Source organism: Taurulus bubalis, assembly GCF_910589615.1.
Source record: "Taurulus bubalis genome assembly, chromosome: 17".
NCBI lineage: Eukaryota > Metazoa > Chordata > Actinopteri > Perciformes > Cottidae > Taurulus > Taurulus bubalis.
In genome coordinates this window covers 12396188-12412019 of record NC_136605.1, presented here as the reverse complement: position 1 = coordinate 12412019, position 15832 = coordinate 12396188, and the positions used below count along the sequence as shown (strand labels likewise).

Here is a 15832-nt window from a genome sequence, read left to right as displayed (position 1 = left end):
TTGTTATAAAAATTAGATTATAAACATTAACGTATGATCCTGTGCAGATGCTATTTAAAAAATATAAGATGCAGACACTTGGAAGACATATGGTCAAGAACAACATGAGTGATATACAAAGGTTAATAAATACATATGGACTAAACATGCAAAATATAGAACTGCAACATGCTATAATGTGTATTATAAGATATTGTGCTTTCACATTCTACAGTAAATCAGAACAGTAATCTCAATGAACAATTGGCCTGCATTGCCAGTGAGCCACTTTTGGACTGACATGGCTCGCTGTATGTAAACATTTACAGACATGGAATAAGGAAACAGTCGAGTGGCTCTGGGTGAAAATGTTGCTCAGGCTATTGCAATTGGAAACAGTTAATAATAAAGTTACAATAAAGTGAATGTCAAAGGTATTTAGGCACGAGCAATGCAGGCACATTAGGTGGTAGGATTTACCCCACGGGGGCCAACACATTCAGGGGACATGGACCCCGCAATCAGTTCTCTGTTAACTGCACTCTGAGTGACAATTGCTTTTCAGTTTGTTCAAACATGCAGTGCAGGGGACTCCAACCGACCCACATACAGATATATGTACAGTGATCCTCCTGAGGCTAACAAGATGCTGTAAAATGATTCTGCAAGGGATTTGTCTCACACCCCTCTCTTCTTGCTTGACATATTCCTCTTGACAGTGTCCTTTCTGCTTTGTTACCACGGAGGTACCAGGAGAGGCAAATCATTGCGCCCTCTCTGTCCATACGTGACATTCACTCCACAATGCTCCACTGACCTTTAATAAGCCTGGATGAGCTCATGGCAGGAGGGGCCATCAACAGCAACTTGTATTATCTGCCGGACAGAATAAAGACAAGAGAAGAAACGGTTTGTAACTGAAGATGATTTGTGTTGGAGTGCAAACACAGCATAACAAATATGCCCAAATATTTCCTCACAACACTGTATAACTGAAAATCCTGTCACTCACAGTTCTGTGTCCTCAATGCAGTCTGGGTCCTCTATGGTCTCCAGCCGTCTCTTGCAGGCATCTAAGATCTTTTTCCTTGGTCCTAAGGGGATGCGGATACTCTTAAGGTCATGATCAGAGCACAGCAACAGCGCTTCAAGGTCAATCTTCTCCCTCTTGAAAATGGAGACGAAGTCACTCATACTCTGTGTGGCAAGAAAGACCTCAAGGGGGCTTGTGTCAGCCTCATCATCATCGTCCAGCCCTAATTCGACTTCATCCCAGGGCAGCTCCTCCACATTCCTCTCTTGAAGGCTGCGTGCACTGCCGATGCTGTCTTCATCTGCGCTCGGGTAATGCTGCAGCCGACTGCGCAGACGCACATTAGTGCCTGACCGGTCTGCACTGTCCTCATCACGACTACCGATGTCAAACATCCCCCCACTCACATAGTTCCTCCTAAAGACCATGGTGCCCAGACCGGGCCTATTGAACAGGGAATCATGTCCCGAGTCAGTGCTGATCTCAGAGTAGTCCACATCGGGCCCGTGGAGGTCCGGCTCACTAATGGCACGTGAAATGGCATCGTAATTATCTCTGGGGAACATGTCACGGATATTGCGGCGGCCACGGTCCTTTAAGTTGGCGTAAGTTCCCTGTTTGACAAACATGACATCGTTGCCCAGCTGAAGTCCAGAGAGGGAGCGCACACTCTTCCTCCCATCCTCGTAGATTTTAAATGTCCCATCGCCTTGCTTCCTCTTCTCCAGCTTCCTCTGAATCTTTGTCTTCCCTCGGGTTGTGGCATGGAGAGTAGCCTAACAGGACATGAAAAAATACAGTAATTAGGCACAATCTCAAATGAGAGGATTTGATTTTCAAAACATAACTAGTAACCAAATTTCAGGTTTCCATTCATGTCACAATGCTGGTCATGCTAGTGGGCTATTGGAGTAGGTCAACTATGGCTGGATTGTCATGAAATTTGGTACTGACATTCATGGTCCCGAGAGGATGTACCCCAATGTCGTTGGTGATCCGTCTAATCCCCTCATTCTCTTTTTTAATGACATATCTTGACAACTACAGGATTGGTTGCATTGACATTATGAACATACATTCATGGTGCCCAGAGGATGAATTGTATACAATGTTGGTAAACTCTTTACTTTTCCACTCCCAGTTTACAAGCTAATTTTAAACCAATAAAAAGCTAAATCCTCATCAAACGTTAGTCGGACCCTCAGATTGGATTTCAGCCAATGCCTTCCACCTCTTCTGATCTCCACATGGACTGTTTACCTGCATTGAACCAAAGCCTGCTCAAATGAGATTGGTCAATACTACTCGGACTACAAGTGGAAATCAGAACGCTTCCGATACCAAAATCGTGTCCCGTTACCTAAAGACTCTCCATAATGCAGAATGTGTTTATAGTGATTAAACTAACAACAACCCTTAGTTAGAATGTGTGTCTGGTGCTGTATAGCAAACATGCCAACATGCTAAACAAACAGACTCTGTCCTTTATAGATACAACACAAATGCTGACCTGAGAATATGGCACGCTGACTGTGGCTGCATTTAAGCTATGCAGCTTGTGGCTAATAGAGCTGCCGGTGTAACTGGAGAAGCTCATGACGTCTGACGCAGAAGCCTCAGAGGTCTCCTTGTGAAATCTCCGCTCCATGCGTTTGTGGTGTTTCTTCTGCATCTTCACACACTCCTTGATCCGCCGCTCAGCATCGCGGAACGCCCGGTCCTTCATCTTGCCGACCAGCTTCATGTTGAGGCCCGTCTGCTTGGTGGCGATGGTATCCAGGTAGCGGACGCAATCCATGTGATTCTTTGTGGCGGCCATGTCCAATGGCGTGTGGTAGTCGTTGTCCAGGCACCAAATGTTGGCGCCGAAAGACACCAGGAAGAAAAGGCAGTTGAGGTGACCATTGGCAGCTGCCAGGTGGAGCGGCGTGTTCCCCCATATGTCACACTTGTCAGGGTTTCCTCTGTGGGCCAACAGAAAGATGTTAGATACTATATTTTGAATCAGGTGACTTCATATTTACTAATTAAATGTCTCCAGTTCTTGTTTAGACTGTTAGTAAGGTTATGGATACCGGACCTCTGTTTAGATGACTCACTTATGAGTAAGCATATGATCTTTTGATTATGTTTTCAGCACTGACCTGCCATCCGTGGGTTGTTAATGGGGCCTTATTTAATAATTTATAGTTTGAACACCACATTGCCCTTTTGGAAAACCAACTATACAGTAGATCGTATAGGCAATTCATTTTTTTTTAAAAGGCTTTGACCATTTGGCAAATAGAGGGTTTGATACAGCAATCTGTGAAAGGAATGTACTATATGCAGAGGCCATAACAAGAACTATAAACAATGTTTACCCTTGGCTGACAGTACACGACCTTAGGTTTACCTCTCTGTGTGCTGCACTGTTGCTGCCTTTTCTGTAACATGACCACATGCTTGCCAGCGCCACTGCTACACAACCTGTATCCAGTTTCAGGGGAGGCCTAATAGGATGCGCCTGACTCAAAAAGCACAACTGTGCATGGCTGGTGATGTCACGCTGAATTCCTCAAGTCAAAACATTGACTTCAGCTGTTTAGAAGATGTGGAGGACAGATGTGTGTGCAGCCTTCTTATTTTTATTTCGCATCATGAGCCTGATTTGCAAAAATACAGTATGCAAGCTCACATGTTTACTTATTATTCTCATTTTCAAATCTTTAGTATTCCATTAAGCGTCTAACTGATCACATTGGTTTTGTTGTTTTTTACAGGATTTATTAATGGTATAGAGCTTGTCTGTGTCCATGGCAACTAAATAATGTAAACAAATTTAAACTTTAAATTCTTTTGTATTTATATTTCATCTGTATGGCGTCACACCACCCTGAAATGACATGTTTACCGAATTGTCTTGTGTCTTGTCCTTGTCTTCCAATGTAACCCTGACATGCTGGATATTTGATACGATGGATGTGAAGCTACTGTCGAAGGGCAAATGTATTATTGATGGATTGCGTTGTTAGGTTTTTGCAGGTAATGTGTGTCAGATCTGCCGAATCCAGCCTGGGCAGCGATTAGCTGTGAAGCTTCACTCTGATTTCAGCTCCCTTGCTTATTTTTTGGTCTGCGCAGGATTGGCTTCAAAATGCTCAGACAGCAAAAGCAGCTTAAGGATCAGGGGGTGCTTGAGTTCGAATCTATAGGGAAATGGTTGTCATCAGTGTGCATGATGGACAGCATGTTCCAAACAGCCCAGAAAGTGACAATAAAACAATAATCAAACAAAGGAATTGCACTGTTAGTCCTCTGCCGGAATGAAGGAACATAACATGCTATAAACTGTTGATGAAAAAAAAAAAAACAGCAATTAGCTATTAGCTTTCACTTTGAGAAGAAATATTTATCACCCTCAGATTATACAATATGCTTTTGCGCTGGCGACCATCTAACATGACAGCTTTATGTGTCATAGGTTATGTCTGTCCGAGTAAAATGCTGACTGCAGTGGTGCTAGTTCTGCCCACTTATCCCTCACCTGCTCTTTATCACATCACGGGCTGTATCTTCACTTCCTATGACAGCTTGATGTTACTGCAGGCTGCCCGGTGCAATATACTTGTCAAACATAGCACTGCATGACATCTTTCCCATGACATCGTCAAGCAGTATTAAACTTATCTTCATTATGTGCCAGGGTCTCACGAGTTTGGGGCCTCTGTGAAACATTATGGCAGCTATTAATGTTTAATTTTAATACCTCATGTCAATCAGGACTTTATGTGCCATCAATAGAGGACTATATGTTCTTGGGAGCAGAATGCCTCCTGAAGCTTGTTTACACTTATTCCGTGGGAAATAGGGAATTTAGAATTATCACATAGGCTGGAAGTCTACCTTTGTTGCGTTGTGTTTTAGGAAAACTGTAAAACAAAACAAAAAGTCCTCAAATCAGATTGTTTTGCATTCACTAAAGCAAACACTGATGAATGATGTTGTTTCACTTTTGCAGTACGTCTCTCACACACTTTACTCAATTAAGCAGATTCATAATGGGCCTCATTTTTCTGGCTGACAGCAAACCAGGTCAGCCAGAAAAGATGAGGAATGGGCTGTTCATGACGACCAATAACATTTGCACACTTTGCTGGAGCAGCATTTATACCATGACGTGACTCCTAAAATGATCTGCTGTTAATTTGATGAATCGTTTTCTTTTCCCTGTGATGATATCAAATTGGTAGTTATAATTGATGAAATGAAATGCTTCCTTTTACATAAAAGTTAATGATTCAGGAATGGGTAAAAATGTATATCTTACAAGTCTCTTCATGAGACTGCATAGATGTTTTAGCTGTTATACAGTAAAACCTGTCACTGAATGTAGGACTTGCATAACATGTTGTACTTGTATTAATATCTCTACGACTCGTTTCATGTATTGGTGCTTTCATGAACAATGTTGTGTTAAATAACAAGGAGGTGCTATATTACACAGTTCTCCTGCCATGACATATTGGTCTTTCAGATGATCATAAAGTTACAAAGTTAGGACAATATCTGGTCAAAGCTAAATTTAGGTAAAAGGGCACTTCTTAGCCAGACAAGCCTGAGGTTATATTGTTGGTATCAGGGCCCCTTCTCTCCCCTATGTTAAAGTAAAAACAAACAAACTGTGACCTACATTGTTACTGGTGTACACTTACTTTAGTTGGTAAATGTATACGTATCAATTGCAAAACATATTCAAATTGCAATATTGTTGTATCTAATATGGCCATTGTTTCCCTGTTTCTGCCCAATCTGACACTACCATTGTTTGAAATAAGAAAGAAAAATGGTAAAATACACTGTTGCTCTAAAATGTTTAATCCAAGAGTTACTGAAGATGGACACCGTGTTACGCACACACCCTAGTCACACAGACGCCAGTGCTCTCTACCCACCCCCTCGCCGCCATCAGCCGCAGCGCCTCCAGGTTGCCGTGATAAGCAGCCCACAACGTCGGTGTCATGCCATCCTCATCCGGCGCGTTGAGATCCTTCCGAGTCGCCTCCTTCAGCAGGTCCAGGTAGCCATCCCGGGCCGCCTTGTGGTACCTGTCATTCATGGTGCAGAATTAATCCACCCTGCTCGACTCCATTGCGTTTCATCAACCCCACCATCGTCGTCGTCATGCGGCGATGTAAGTGGGAGCAGACCGGCTGAAGTGCCGATGTGTCCCGTAGTTCCTCCGGGGCCAGTCGGTCCTGGTCGGTGGAGGAGCGCGTCGCCGGTATCCAGGGACGCCGCGGTGCGCTCCAGCGCGTGGGTAACAGTGCTCCCGGTGGCCGAGGTGGACCTTAAAAAACAACCCATAAAAAACCTTCAAGAAAATATAACAAATAGACAATAAGAGTCTTTGAATATCAAAGATAAATTCATGTTGTAATCCTAACTGAGATTATAATAATTTTAATCTAATGAGGTCCCCATTGCTCTCTGATCTGGTGAGGGTCTCAATAATCACCATAAAAAAGAGAATATCCTTATGCTGATATCCACTCAGTTGCTAGTTTATCAGGTACATTCAGCTAAATAAAAAAAGACATCTAATGCAACAGTCCTGCAATTAATCATCCCTTCATTACGGTGGCACTATTTAGTTTGTGTGCTGTTTTAGAGAGGTGTAATAACAATAAGTTGCAATAAATATCAGAAAAACCGGACTCCCACACGGACACTTTTAGCTGCGTTGACATATCTACGGTGCATCAGTGGCTTTTTCATTTTGATTTATGTTTATATTCTTTTATTAACAAACAAGAGGTGTTGATGAAACTTGGATTTTGCATGTTGTATACTTTATTGCACCTCTTCAGTCAAGATACACTTTAATGGCTGATGTGAAAACAAAATGTCCATGCATCTGGTGGAATATTTACATTTTATGTTTCTATTCAATCTGAAAACATTTCTGAAACCTTTCAAACTCATCCATCAGGAAGGAATTGACACACTGCACTGAAGTTGTGCAACAAACTTGTGCAGGATGTTATTTGCACAGACATTTGAGAACACACAAGTATAGATGTCTCATTGTGAAATAAGAAAGAGAGTCACTCCGGTGTATTTGTTTGTCAGCGTTTTTGATTGTTCTCACTTAAAACTTTCCATTACTGCTGCAGACAAACAAGTCCACGAAGTGTTGCAATGCAAAAGTCCCTCACTCTCAGAAACCGCCCCGGTGAAAATGAAACATGCAGCAACACTGAAGTTCTCAGATATACTTTGAAATTTCCATAACAACAGGCACAGAGAGTGGCCAGCCTTTTCATGGTCGACACCTCGGGCGTCCTGCAGAGACAAGATACAGAGGCGCATTTCTTTATTGAGCCATTAATAAGAACTGGGAGTATTCCCTTCATGCACTGAAACAAACAGATAAAATAGTTCCACATGCTACGCCTGTTTAGAAAATGTAGATCATGTTTCACTGTTACGATTTTGTAAGGCCCTAGATTACACATGTATCGTATAATAACATTAAAGAAAATGCAGTTTATCTGAAAAGGAACCAGTTTCTTGTAGGGGGTTTTCGTGGAAACATCTTTTGAACTTTAGATGAATATTTTGTGCAAAACACGCTGTGTTTGGTAATAATATGGTGTTGTTCATAACAGTTTTATTGACATTTATGACTGCCACGTAAACCACGGTGTTTCTGACGGCATATAAAAACCATGACTGCTCGGACTGCCTCTCAGGATCACACTGCATCAGGTAGGCTTACAGACACCCTGGAACCTGCCTTCATTATAAGAAGGTCACTGCTTTTGTCGGAGCTGCATTTTGGTAGCAAGAGCGTTTACATGCACGTTATAATATTTCACCTGTACAGGTGTTAACGCTGTATCAGAGATGGAGGTGGATAATGTGGAGGACTTTCTTTGCAGCTTATGCAAACCTGTTAGTGGATCCCCACTCTATACAGCACTATACACATGCATTGCTTGGCAAAATAGAGCAACTTTAATTCAATATTCTAATTTGAAACTACTCTTTTGTGCCAGTGGAAAGGTTTCGCCTGGGATCTGCCTTTACAGGGAGCTAATGAGTGGGTGTAGCTGTTAAACCTGTAAAGTCTCAGGCGGAACGGCGATGCAGCCAGCGACTCATTTGTGAATAGGCCTTAGAGAAGAGAAGGATGTGTTTGAACTCTGGCTATCAATGCGACTGTTTGACCGATGACCATCCCTGTGAACCATGCAGCATGACGATCAAAGACAGGGAGACGGAGGAGGCCCACCTGTCCAACAACATCAACGTGCCTGGTCAAGTGGAGAGCACGTGCGAGCCGGACCTGAGCATCCCTTCCATCGGAGTCCTGAAGGAGAAGAGGCGAAACTGGGGATGGATGCTGTCCGGGATCATTTGTGTAAACATTTTGATCCTGGGCTGTGCCTTGGTCAGCGGCAGCGCCGAAAACAATGTAAAGATCGGCAGCGCTGACCTGCAGGTCTTCCTCATCGTCCTCCTCCTCCTCACCTCCGTCTGGATGGTTTATTATGTCATCTACACGGCCAGGACAGAAAATGCGGTTGATTACAAGGACGGCCATGCTGGACCTGTGTGGCTGCGGGGTAAGTTTACACGTTGCAACATCTTCAGACTAAAAGTGGTTTTATTTGCTGAGAGTGTTCAACTCATGTTGCTCGTTGCTCCTTCAGGAGGACTTGTGCTGTTTGGATTGCTTAGTATTGTCATGGATATTTTCAAGATTGCCAGCTACGCGGGATACCTCCACTGCGATTCTGCCGTTAAGGTTGCATTTCCCGTGGTGCAATTTGTCTTCGTACTTGTGCAGGTAAAATGCACATTACAAAGACATTCATCAATGTACTCAAGTCTGTATCATTACAAAAGTATTAATACAATTGTGCAATCAATTTGCAGACATACTTTTTGTGGACACACTCCAAGGCCTGTGTGCAGCTACAAAGGAACATTACACGGTAGGTAACCACTCACTGTGTTTGAGGGTTTCTTAGAATGAACCATTCTCCTTCAGCATTTGTTCCCCAAGAAATTGAGAGTATTTCAGTAGGTAGCTACAATGACTGACAGGCTACACAGCTACACAGCTCATGAGACCTTCACTGACCTCCTGAACACAGTAATTCCAATAACCAGTCTTCTTATCTAGAACAACTTCTTCCTATAAACACAATAACACTTATAACTTAACAGATGACACTCAGTCCTTTACAGTATGTTCTTTTAATACAAATAATCAAGTGATATTCAATAGCACAACACTTAACTTCAAAGACTTAAACTATTAACCTGTTATAAAAATAGTTTCCGGTTATTTTTCTGTCAATTTACTTTTTGACGAGATGTTTTAGTACTAAACTCAAACTGTAATACAAGATTTTGGTTTGAAAACCAAATTAAATTAAAAGCAAGACTATTATTACGTGGTGGATACAGTACACATCTGACATTAACATAGATAATAAATAAAAATAATAAAATCAACACTGTTTTAGTTTGATCATTATTTTCTTTTGTTTCCCTCTGGTCTTATTTAGCTGCGGGCTGATGCTCACCCTCTCCACAAATCTAGTAGTGTGGATGACTGCGGTCACTGAGGAGTCCCTTCACCAAACAATAGTTCCTGATTATCCGAGCAACATCACTAAACTCTCAGGACGAAGAAGTTACATCAATAGAGGTAATTAAAGAAGACAAATCAATCAAAGCAGATAAGAGTAAAGAACCACAACGTAATACTTATGTCTGTTCCCTGTCATGTCTTACAGCGGGTTATGGAGACGACACATGCAAGTGCAGCCACACTTCATGCAGCATCTTCAAGGAGGCCTACTACTACCTGTACCCCTTCAACATTGAGTACAGTCTCTTTGCCTCAGCCATGGCATACGTCATGTGGAAAAATGTGGGCAGAGTAACAGAAGAACACGATCACCACATCAAATTCAATTTGAAGGATGTATTTCTCGGTCCTGTTGCAGGACTTATCTTATTGGCGTCGGGCCTGGCAACCTTCATCGTATATGAGATGGAAATGGTTAATGGAAATGGTGATGATGACCATAAAGACAGAGTAATGATGATGCACTTTGTCATGAATATAGTCATTGTGACCCTGATGTCCATCTCCACTGTGATCGGCTGTGCCATCTACAAGGTGGACCACAGGGAGCACGTATTAGAGAAAAACCCCACACGGAGCCTGGATGTGGGGCTGCTGGTTGGAGCCTCGCTGGGGCAGTTCATCATCAGCTACTTCACCATCGTAGCGATGGCTGCAACCGGAGCCAAAGGCTACCTGAACAGGCTCAACCTGGCCTGGTCTATCCTGATGGTGATCCAACTCGGCCTGCAAAACTTTTTCATCATCGAAGGGCTACATCGGGAGCCCTTCCACGAGGTGGAACCCGTCACTGTGGTCGCAAATCCATACGTGCTGCAGCTGAGCAAAGACCTGAGCATCTACGAAGGATCCGACATGGACGCCAAGCCCAGCCCGGTACTCACAGCACACAACCTGCACGGACACACGGCCGAGCACAGGCCCAAACTGTTGTGGAAGAGGCGGATTTTGAAGGAGGTCTGTGTGTTTCTGCTGCTGGGGAACGTCATAGTGAGTAACGCTCTCCTTTACACTCTCAAAGTTACTGCGTGGAAATTCACCAAATGCTAAACCTGTTTCCCTCTCCATCTTTGACAGCTGTGGATCATGCCGGCATTCGGTGCTCGACCCCAGTTTGACCACGACACTGAAACGGAATTCTACAAATTCAACATGTGGGCCGCGATTGTAAATGTTGGACTTCCCTTTGGCATTTTTTACCGCATGCATTCAGTCGCCAGTCTGTTTGAGGTTTTTTTGACCTCATAACGCTGCAGGAGCTGACGACAGCCAACTGTTTTGACAATATGAAGTTGTTTTGTATAAATTGTAGTTGTGTTTTGATGATTCTTTGTTATTTCTTTATAAATTTGTGAAGCGCAAGCTTGTCAAACAATGTCTCTCATGATGTTAAAGCCTGAATGTGTAACAATGTAAATTTATTAAAAATATTATTTTCAGAAGTCAAAAAATTATTATGAAGCTAATCTTGTGTGACATGATTTATGCTTCAGCCTCAGCACGCACAAAATAAAGGATGCAGAAGCAATGCAGAAGGTTGAGTAAGAAAATACTTGTGTCAATTATTATTATTAATACAAATATTATGTCTAAGTACACAGCTGTAGGGGTCCACCACAATTTACAATTTCCTGATATGTTGTAGAGCAAATTAATTTAATACTGAAAATAATTGGTAGCTTAATGGATAATGGGAATATTTGTTAGTTGCAGCCCTAATCAATATCTTTTTGGGGACTTTACAAGGCTCTGAATCTACTGTAGACTGTTCTGAAAGTTTTTTTGGGTGTAATGTATGTGCTACCTTATTGTTGATTGGCCATTTAAACATCCTACTATGTTATGTTGTTTAAATCAAACATTATTTAGTCAAACTAAATGCACACACACACATATATATATATATATATATATATATATATATATATATATATATATATATATATATATATATATATATATATAAAAGTTGATTAAGTTTAAACTTACATTTGGGTGTTACAAATAAAAAATCTAATAAAACCTATGGAAAGAGTCACTTAATTACACACATTAAATAACAGTTCTCCATAGCTTTTGGAAGGTCTTGCACGCTTGAAATAAAAGCCTTTTTCTATCATGGGACAATGTCACATAAACTCATATAGTGTATATAATAAGCAGAAATTGCCATTTATTTGGGCTGATGTGTCGGTCTTACTTTTGAGTCAGGCACATTTAAAGCCAGCCTTCTGTTGAGGTCCTTCGCATAAGGTTTTGTTTACAACCACGTCACCAGGAAATACATCCCGAAGTTTCAAAATGCTGCGACAGGTGATCGGTCCTAAACTTGACTTTTGTGGCCACTTAGCAACACTATTGGCTTTTTAATATCGTGCAACTCGTTGAAATCGACATTTCTGGCTTCAATATCTGTGACTATTGTGATTGAAACAACAAATAAGCCCTTAACAGATATCTGGAAGATGAGCATTAGCGTTAACCTGATATGCTTTTTTTTATGTTAACAGGACTCGCAAGACGCTCCTCTTTTTGGTGAAGATGACGGCATCATAGGGGCTGGAAAGTCCAACATTAGGTGAGATGTGCTGCCTGCTCCTGTCCCAAAGTGACCGTCCTGTTCGGACCAAACGTTTTTGTTCTCAAATCTGTGTTTCAGACATCCGCTGGTCTCTTTCTTCCATCTCTTCTTCCGAACAAGTGCCATCTTGGTCTACTTGCTGTGTGACATCTTCAGCAGTCGGTTCATCGTCTGCATGGTCACCATCATCCTCCTGCTGTCATGTGACTTCTGGACCGTCAAGGTGAGCAGGTCAGCTGGCCACAAGATATGGAAATCCATAATCCATAATAAACCTGTAGGAGCTATTTATTGGATATTAAGTTATTTTACTCACCTATTGTTTAATTATTCTAGTTGTTTGCTTATTTAGGTTAGATTTTTGAATGTATCAGGATAGTTTTTTCTTTTGATAGTTTAGTTTAATTATTTATACTTGTTGTCTAAGTTTACTTAGTCTTTAGATTATTTATTGGTTTATTGATTGGGTAATGCTGTGGGCACCTGAGGTAGGAGTAGGCAGGTACAGGACCAGCATGCACCTTGGTAGGCTTATGGTTATTTACCAGCACAGGAGAGGCAGCATGGAGAGTTCCTTTGTTATTTTTTTGGTTTGTTTGCTTGTTTTGTTTAGTTAAATAAATTATTTGAAAAACGGTATCCTGCATGGACAATGCATTCTTTTGACTGCTTAATCATACCCACGGTGCGTCAGTGGCCCTTTGATTCATGTTTATTTTCTTTGATTTATTGGACAAATGGCCACTACAAAGCCCATCTCATGCTTCAGTTGTGTACATAACACCTTGGTTGTGTCACATGAAGAGCTGATTCGCTGCTTCCGATTCGGCAGTTAATGGGAACGTTAAGGTGAACTGGACCAACATTGCCGAGCGACAGACTCTCCGCTTTTTGCACCTCTGATTGTTGTGAAAACCTGTTTGACTCCTACGGAAAGCCTTCACGCTGTCTTTAACACACTTTCACATGGTGGACAATAATCACATTTAGACCTTATTGGACCAGGTCCAGATCAAAAACCTCTCTACCTAGACAGGTGGTCTGAACCTGCTCCAATGTAGTCTATATTTTTGAATCTCCACCTTACTTGTTTTGTGAATATTTGGACAGGTGCATTATGTGTATGTTGTTAATGATGGAAACAAATCAACGGACCCGTTTCTTTTCAGAATGTATCGGGCAGATTGTTGGTGGGCCTTCGGTGGTGGAATCAAGTGGATAAAGATGGAAAGAGCCACTGGGTGTTTGAGTCCAGGAAGGTAAGCACAAAGTCATCCGATATACAACCCTTCAAGGCCTGGCGGGCATTTACACAGAGCTGTCTCCAGCCCAAGAGAAAAAGAAAGTTTTCTTAACAAAGGTTTCTTCCGTGGAAGAGCAAAGACACACATGTGAAAAAAACAACATCTTTTGTAAGCTAAAGAGCCTCATCACATTTCCTTCTTTTTTTTATGAATATTATTCAGTGTGACCGTGGCAGCAAGCAACGCTCTGCAAAGTAAATACAAGGATGTTCATTGTAACTCACAGGTGACGTCATTCCTTTATGTCCAGAGCCCTTTTTACAGTGTAATGTAGCTGCATGACCTTATTAGACAATTGAAGATCGTGTAACATAGAACAGCTGCATTGTCCTCCCTTAAAAATAAGATAATCCTGTATCAGTCCCGCAGTGAGGAATTTGCAGGATTACAGCAACAGACAGTTAAAGTGCACAGAGACACATGGTAAAGTAAAAAACAAGTAATATAAACGAACAGAAAAACAGTAAAGAATTCCCAATAGCAGTATTATATAACAGACAGAATAAAATTGGACATGGATTTCCAAAGACAGTTTTTATTTGTCTTGGATTTTTATTGAACAGCTTTAAACAAATCCTCTTTTGCTTCTCTTCTCAGCCGCAAAGTCGTAACCCGACGTCCAGCGCCGAGTCGCGGATCTTCTGGCTCGGACTCATCGTGTGCCCCATCCTCTGGATAGTGTTCGTGTTCAGCACCATCATCTCGCTCAAGATCAAGTGGCTGGTCAGTTCAGCGCTTTTGAGCGTGAACGCCGATTTAATTTCCGTCTTTATTAGTTGCTAATTGTCGGGTCCGTGTCTTGTCATGTTTGGCCCCCAGGCTGTAGTGGTCATGGGCGTGGTGTTGCAATGGGCCAACCTGTACGGCTACATCAGGTGCAAGTTGGGTGGACAGACCAACCTGAGAAACATGGCACAGAACTATCTTGGCAGCCAGATTTTTAAACAGGTACGTGAAGGTTACTATCACTGAACATTTTCGTCTAACAATGATGTATACATTTTTGCATTTGTTTTTTTTCTTTCACGAAAGGCAATGAAAAAGACGCAGGAACCTTGAAGTTGAAGAGGACAAAGTGTTGAATCTTCGTCAGTGTGACGGACACGTTATATCTACTCGATACCTGTGGGGTTTTTCTGAGGGTGAAAGGGGTTTTTGGTATTTCACTCAAGTTTTTGATACAACTGATTTTGTATGCGTTTTCTTTCCCTCTAAAATCATTGACTGATACATTTGGGAATAATTTCCAAACTTTCCATTGATGCAAATACAAAAACAATACTTGTTTTTGAGAATACATTCCATACAGTAGTTTTGACAGCGCATCAGTTCAGAGGAGAGGTAGAGTTATAATCTCTACTGATGTAAGGTTATTGTGAAATGTAAACTGAGTTTACCACAAAACCTACAAGGCTGTAATTTATTTTTAAAATAAATGTAATGGTTAAATGTCGGACTCCTGATGGGATTTAAATCAAGGCAGTTAAGTTAGAAAAATGAAAGCATTATTTTTTTACATTAAAACTTTTGTAACTTTTGATGACTCTGCATCTCTGACTGTATTGTATACTGTTGTGAAAAGGACTTTGGGGGACAATAAATGTATAGCTATAGATATGTTACCTTATTGTTCCTACCATTTAAACTAAGTGTGGGCCTTCAAGTTATACTGCTGCTCTATGTTGTTTTAATTAAACTTTATTTATTTTTTTCAAGATTATTATGAATGACATTAGGATAAGATTGGGAGAAGTTGGTAAAGTATATCATGTTTACTTACAAGTGCCACTTGGTTGTGATTTTACACAAACACTGGTGATTTACCCTGGACATTTCTGATATTGTGGTTTTACTAAAAAATAAATGAATAAATACAATAATAAACAATATGCACATCATTTATGGCTGGAAACGTCAATCTTACGAAAGGCTTCCTAGTCCTGTGATCATGTTATCTAAACATACTGAATATTGAACTGTCATTCTAGATGACATAATGTAACCAAGGTGTGTTCTTTGTGTAAACATTTTCTTAATATTATGTTATTAAAACCAATCAACATATTCAGCCCATTAGCTGTGTTTAAATAGCCTTTGTTTTAATGGTGGACATAAACAAAGTGAATTATTCAACTCAACTGCTGTACATATAGCCCAAGCCTAATGGGATCAAGTGCAGCATGTCACCGGTCTGCAGTGAACGATGAAACCACTAGGTGGCAACGGCAGAACATCAGTGTTTACCAGAGGCCACGCAGTTTCATTCCTCCCTTCCTGACATTTTATAC

At 41.3% G+C, this 15832-nt stretch overlaps 3 protein-coding genes across 3 annotated transcripts; 2 read left to right on the top strand and 1 right to left on the bottom strand.

Annotated features, from left to right (window-relative positions):
• Positions 1-987: 987 nt before the first annotated feature.
• Positions 988-6110, bottom strand: ush1ga (Usher syndrome 1Ga (autosomal recessive); the record flags this gene model as incomplete). The annotated part of the gene is made up of 3 exons (XM_079233325.1): positions 988-1788; positions 2523-2976; positions 5947-6110. 3 exons carry the CDS (start codon positions 6108-6110, stop codon positions 988-990), a joined length of 1419 nt encoding a protein of 472 aa, XP_079089451.1.
• Positions 6111-8186: 2076 nt separating this feature from the next.
• Positions 8187-11173, top strand: LOC306750028 (proton channel OTOP2-like; the record flags this gene model as incomplete). The annotated part of the gene is made up of 6 exons (XM_079233405.1): positions 8187-8622; positions 8710-8846; positions 8936-8994; positions 9574-9716; positions 9805-10649; positions 10737-11173. 6 exons carry the CDS (start codon positions 8187-8189, stop codon positions 10905-10907), a joined length of 1791 nt encoding a protein of 596 aa, XP_079089531.1. The 3' UTR covers positions 10908-11173.
• A 787-nt stretch (positions 11174-11960) lies between these two features.
• On the top strand, positions 11961-15473 carry LOC306750218 (Golgi apparatus membrane protein TVP23 homolog B; the record flags this gene model as incomplete). Its single annotated transcript, XM_079233613.1, has 7 exons — positions 11961-11972; positions 12170-12237; positions 12319-12463; positions 13410-13499; positions 14142-14267; positions 14364-14492; positions 14577-15473. The coding sequence occupies 7 exons, from the start codon at positions 11961-11963 to the stop codon at positions 14601-14603; spliced, it is 597 nt and encodes a 198-aa protein (XP_079089739.1). The 3' UTR covers positions 14604-15473.
• Between the last annotated feature and the right edge of the window lie 359 nt (positions 15474-15832).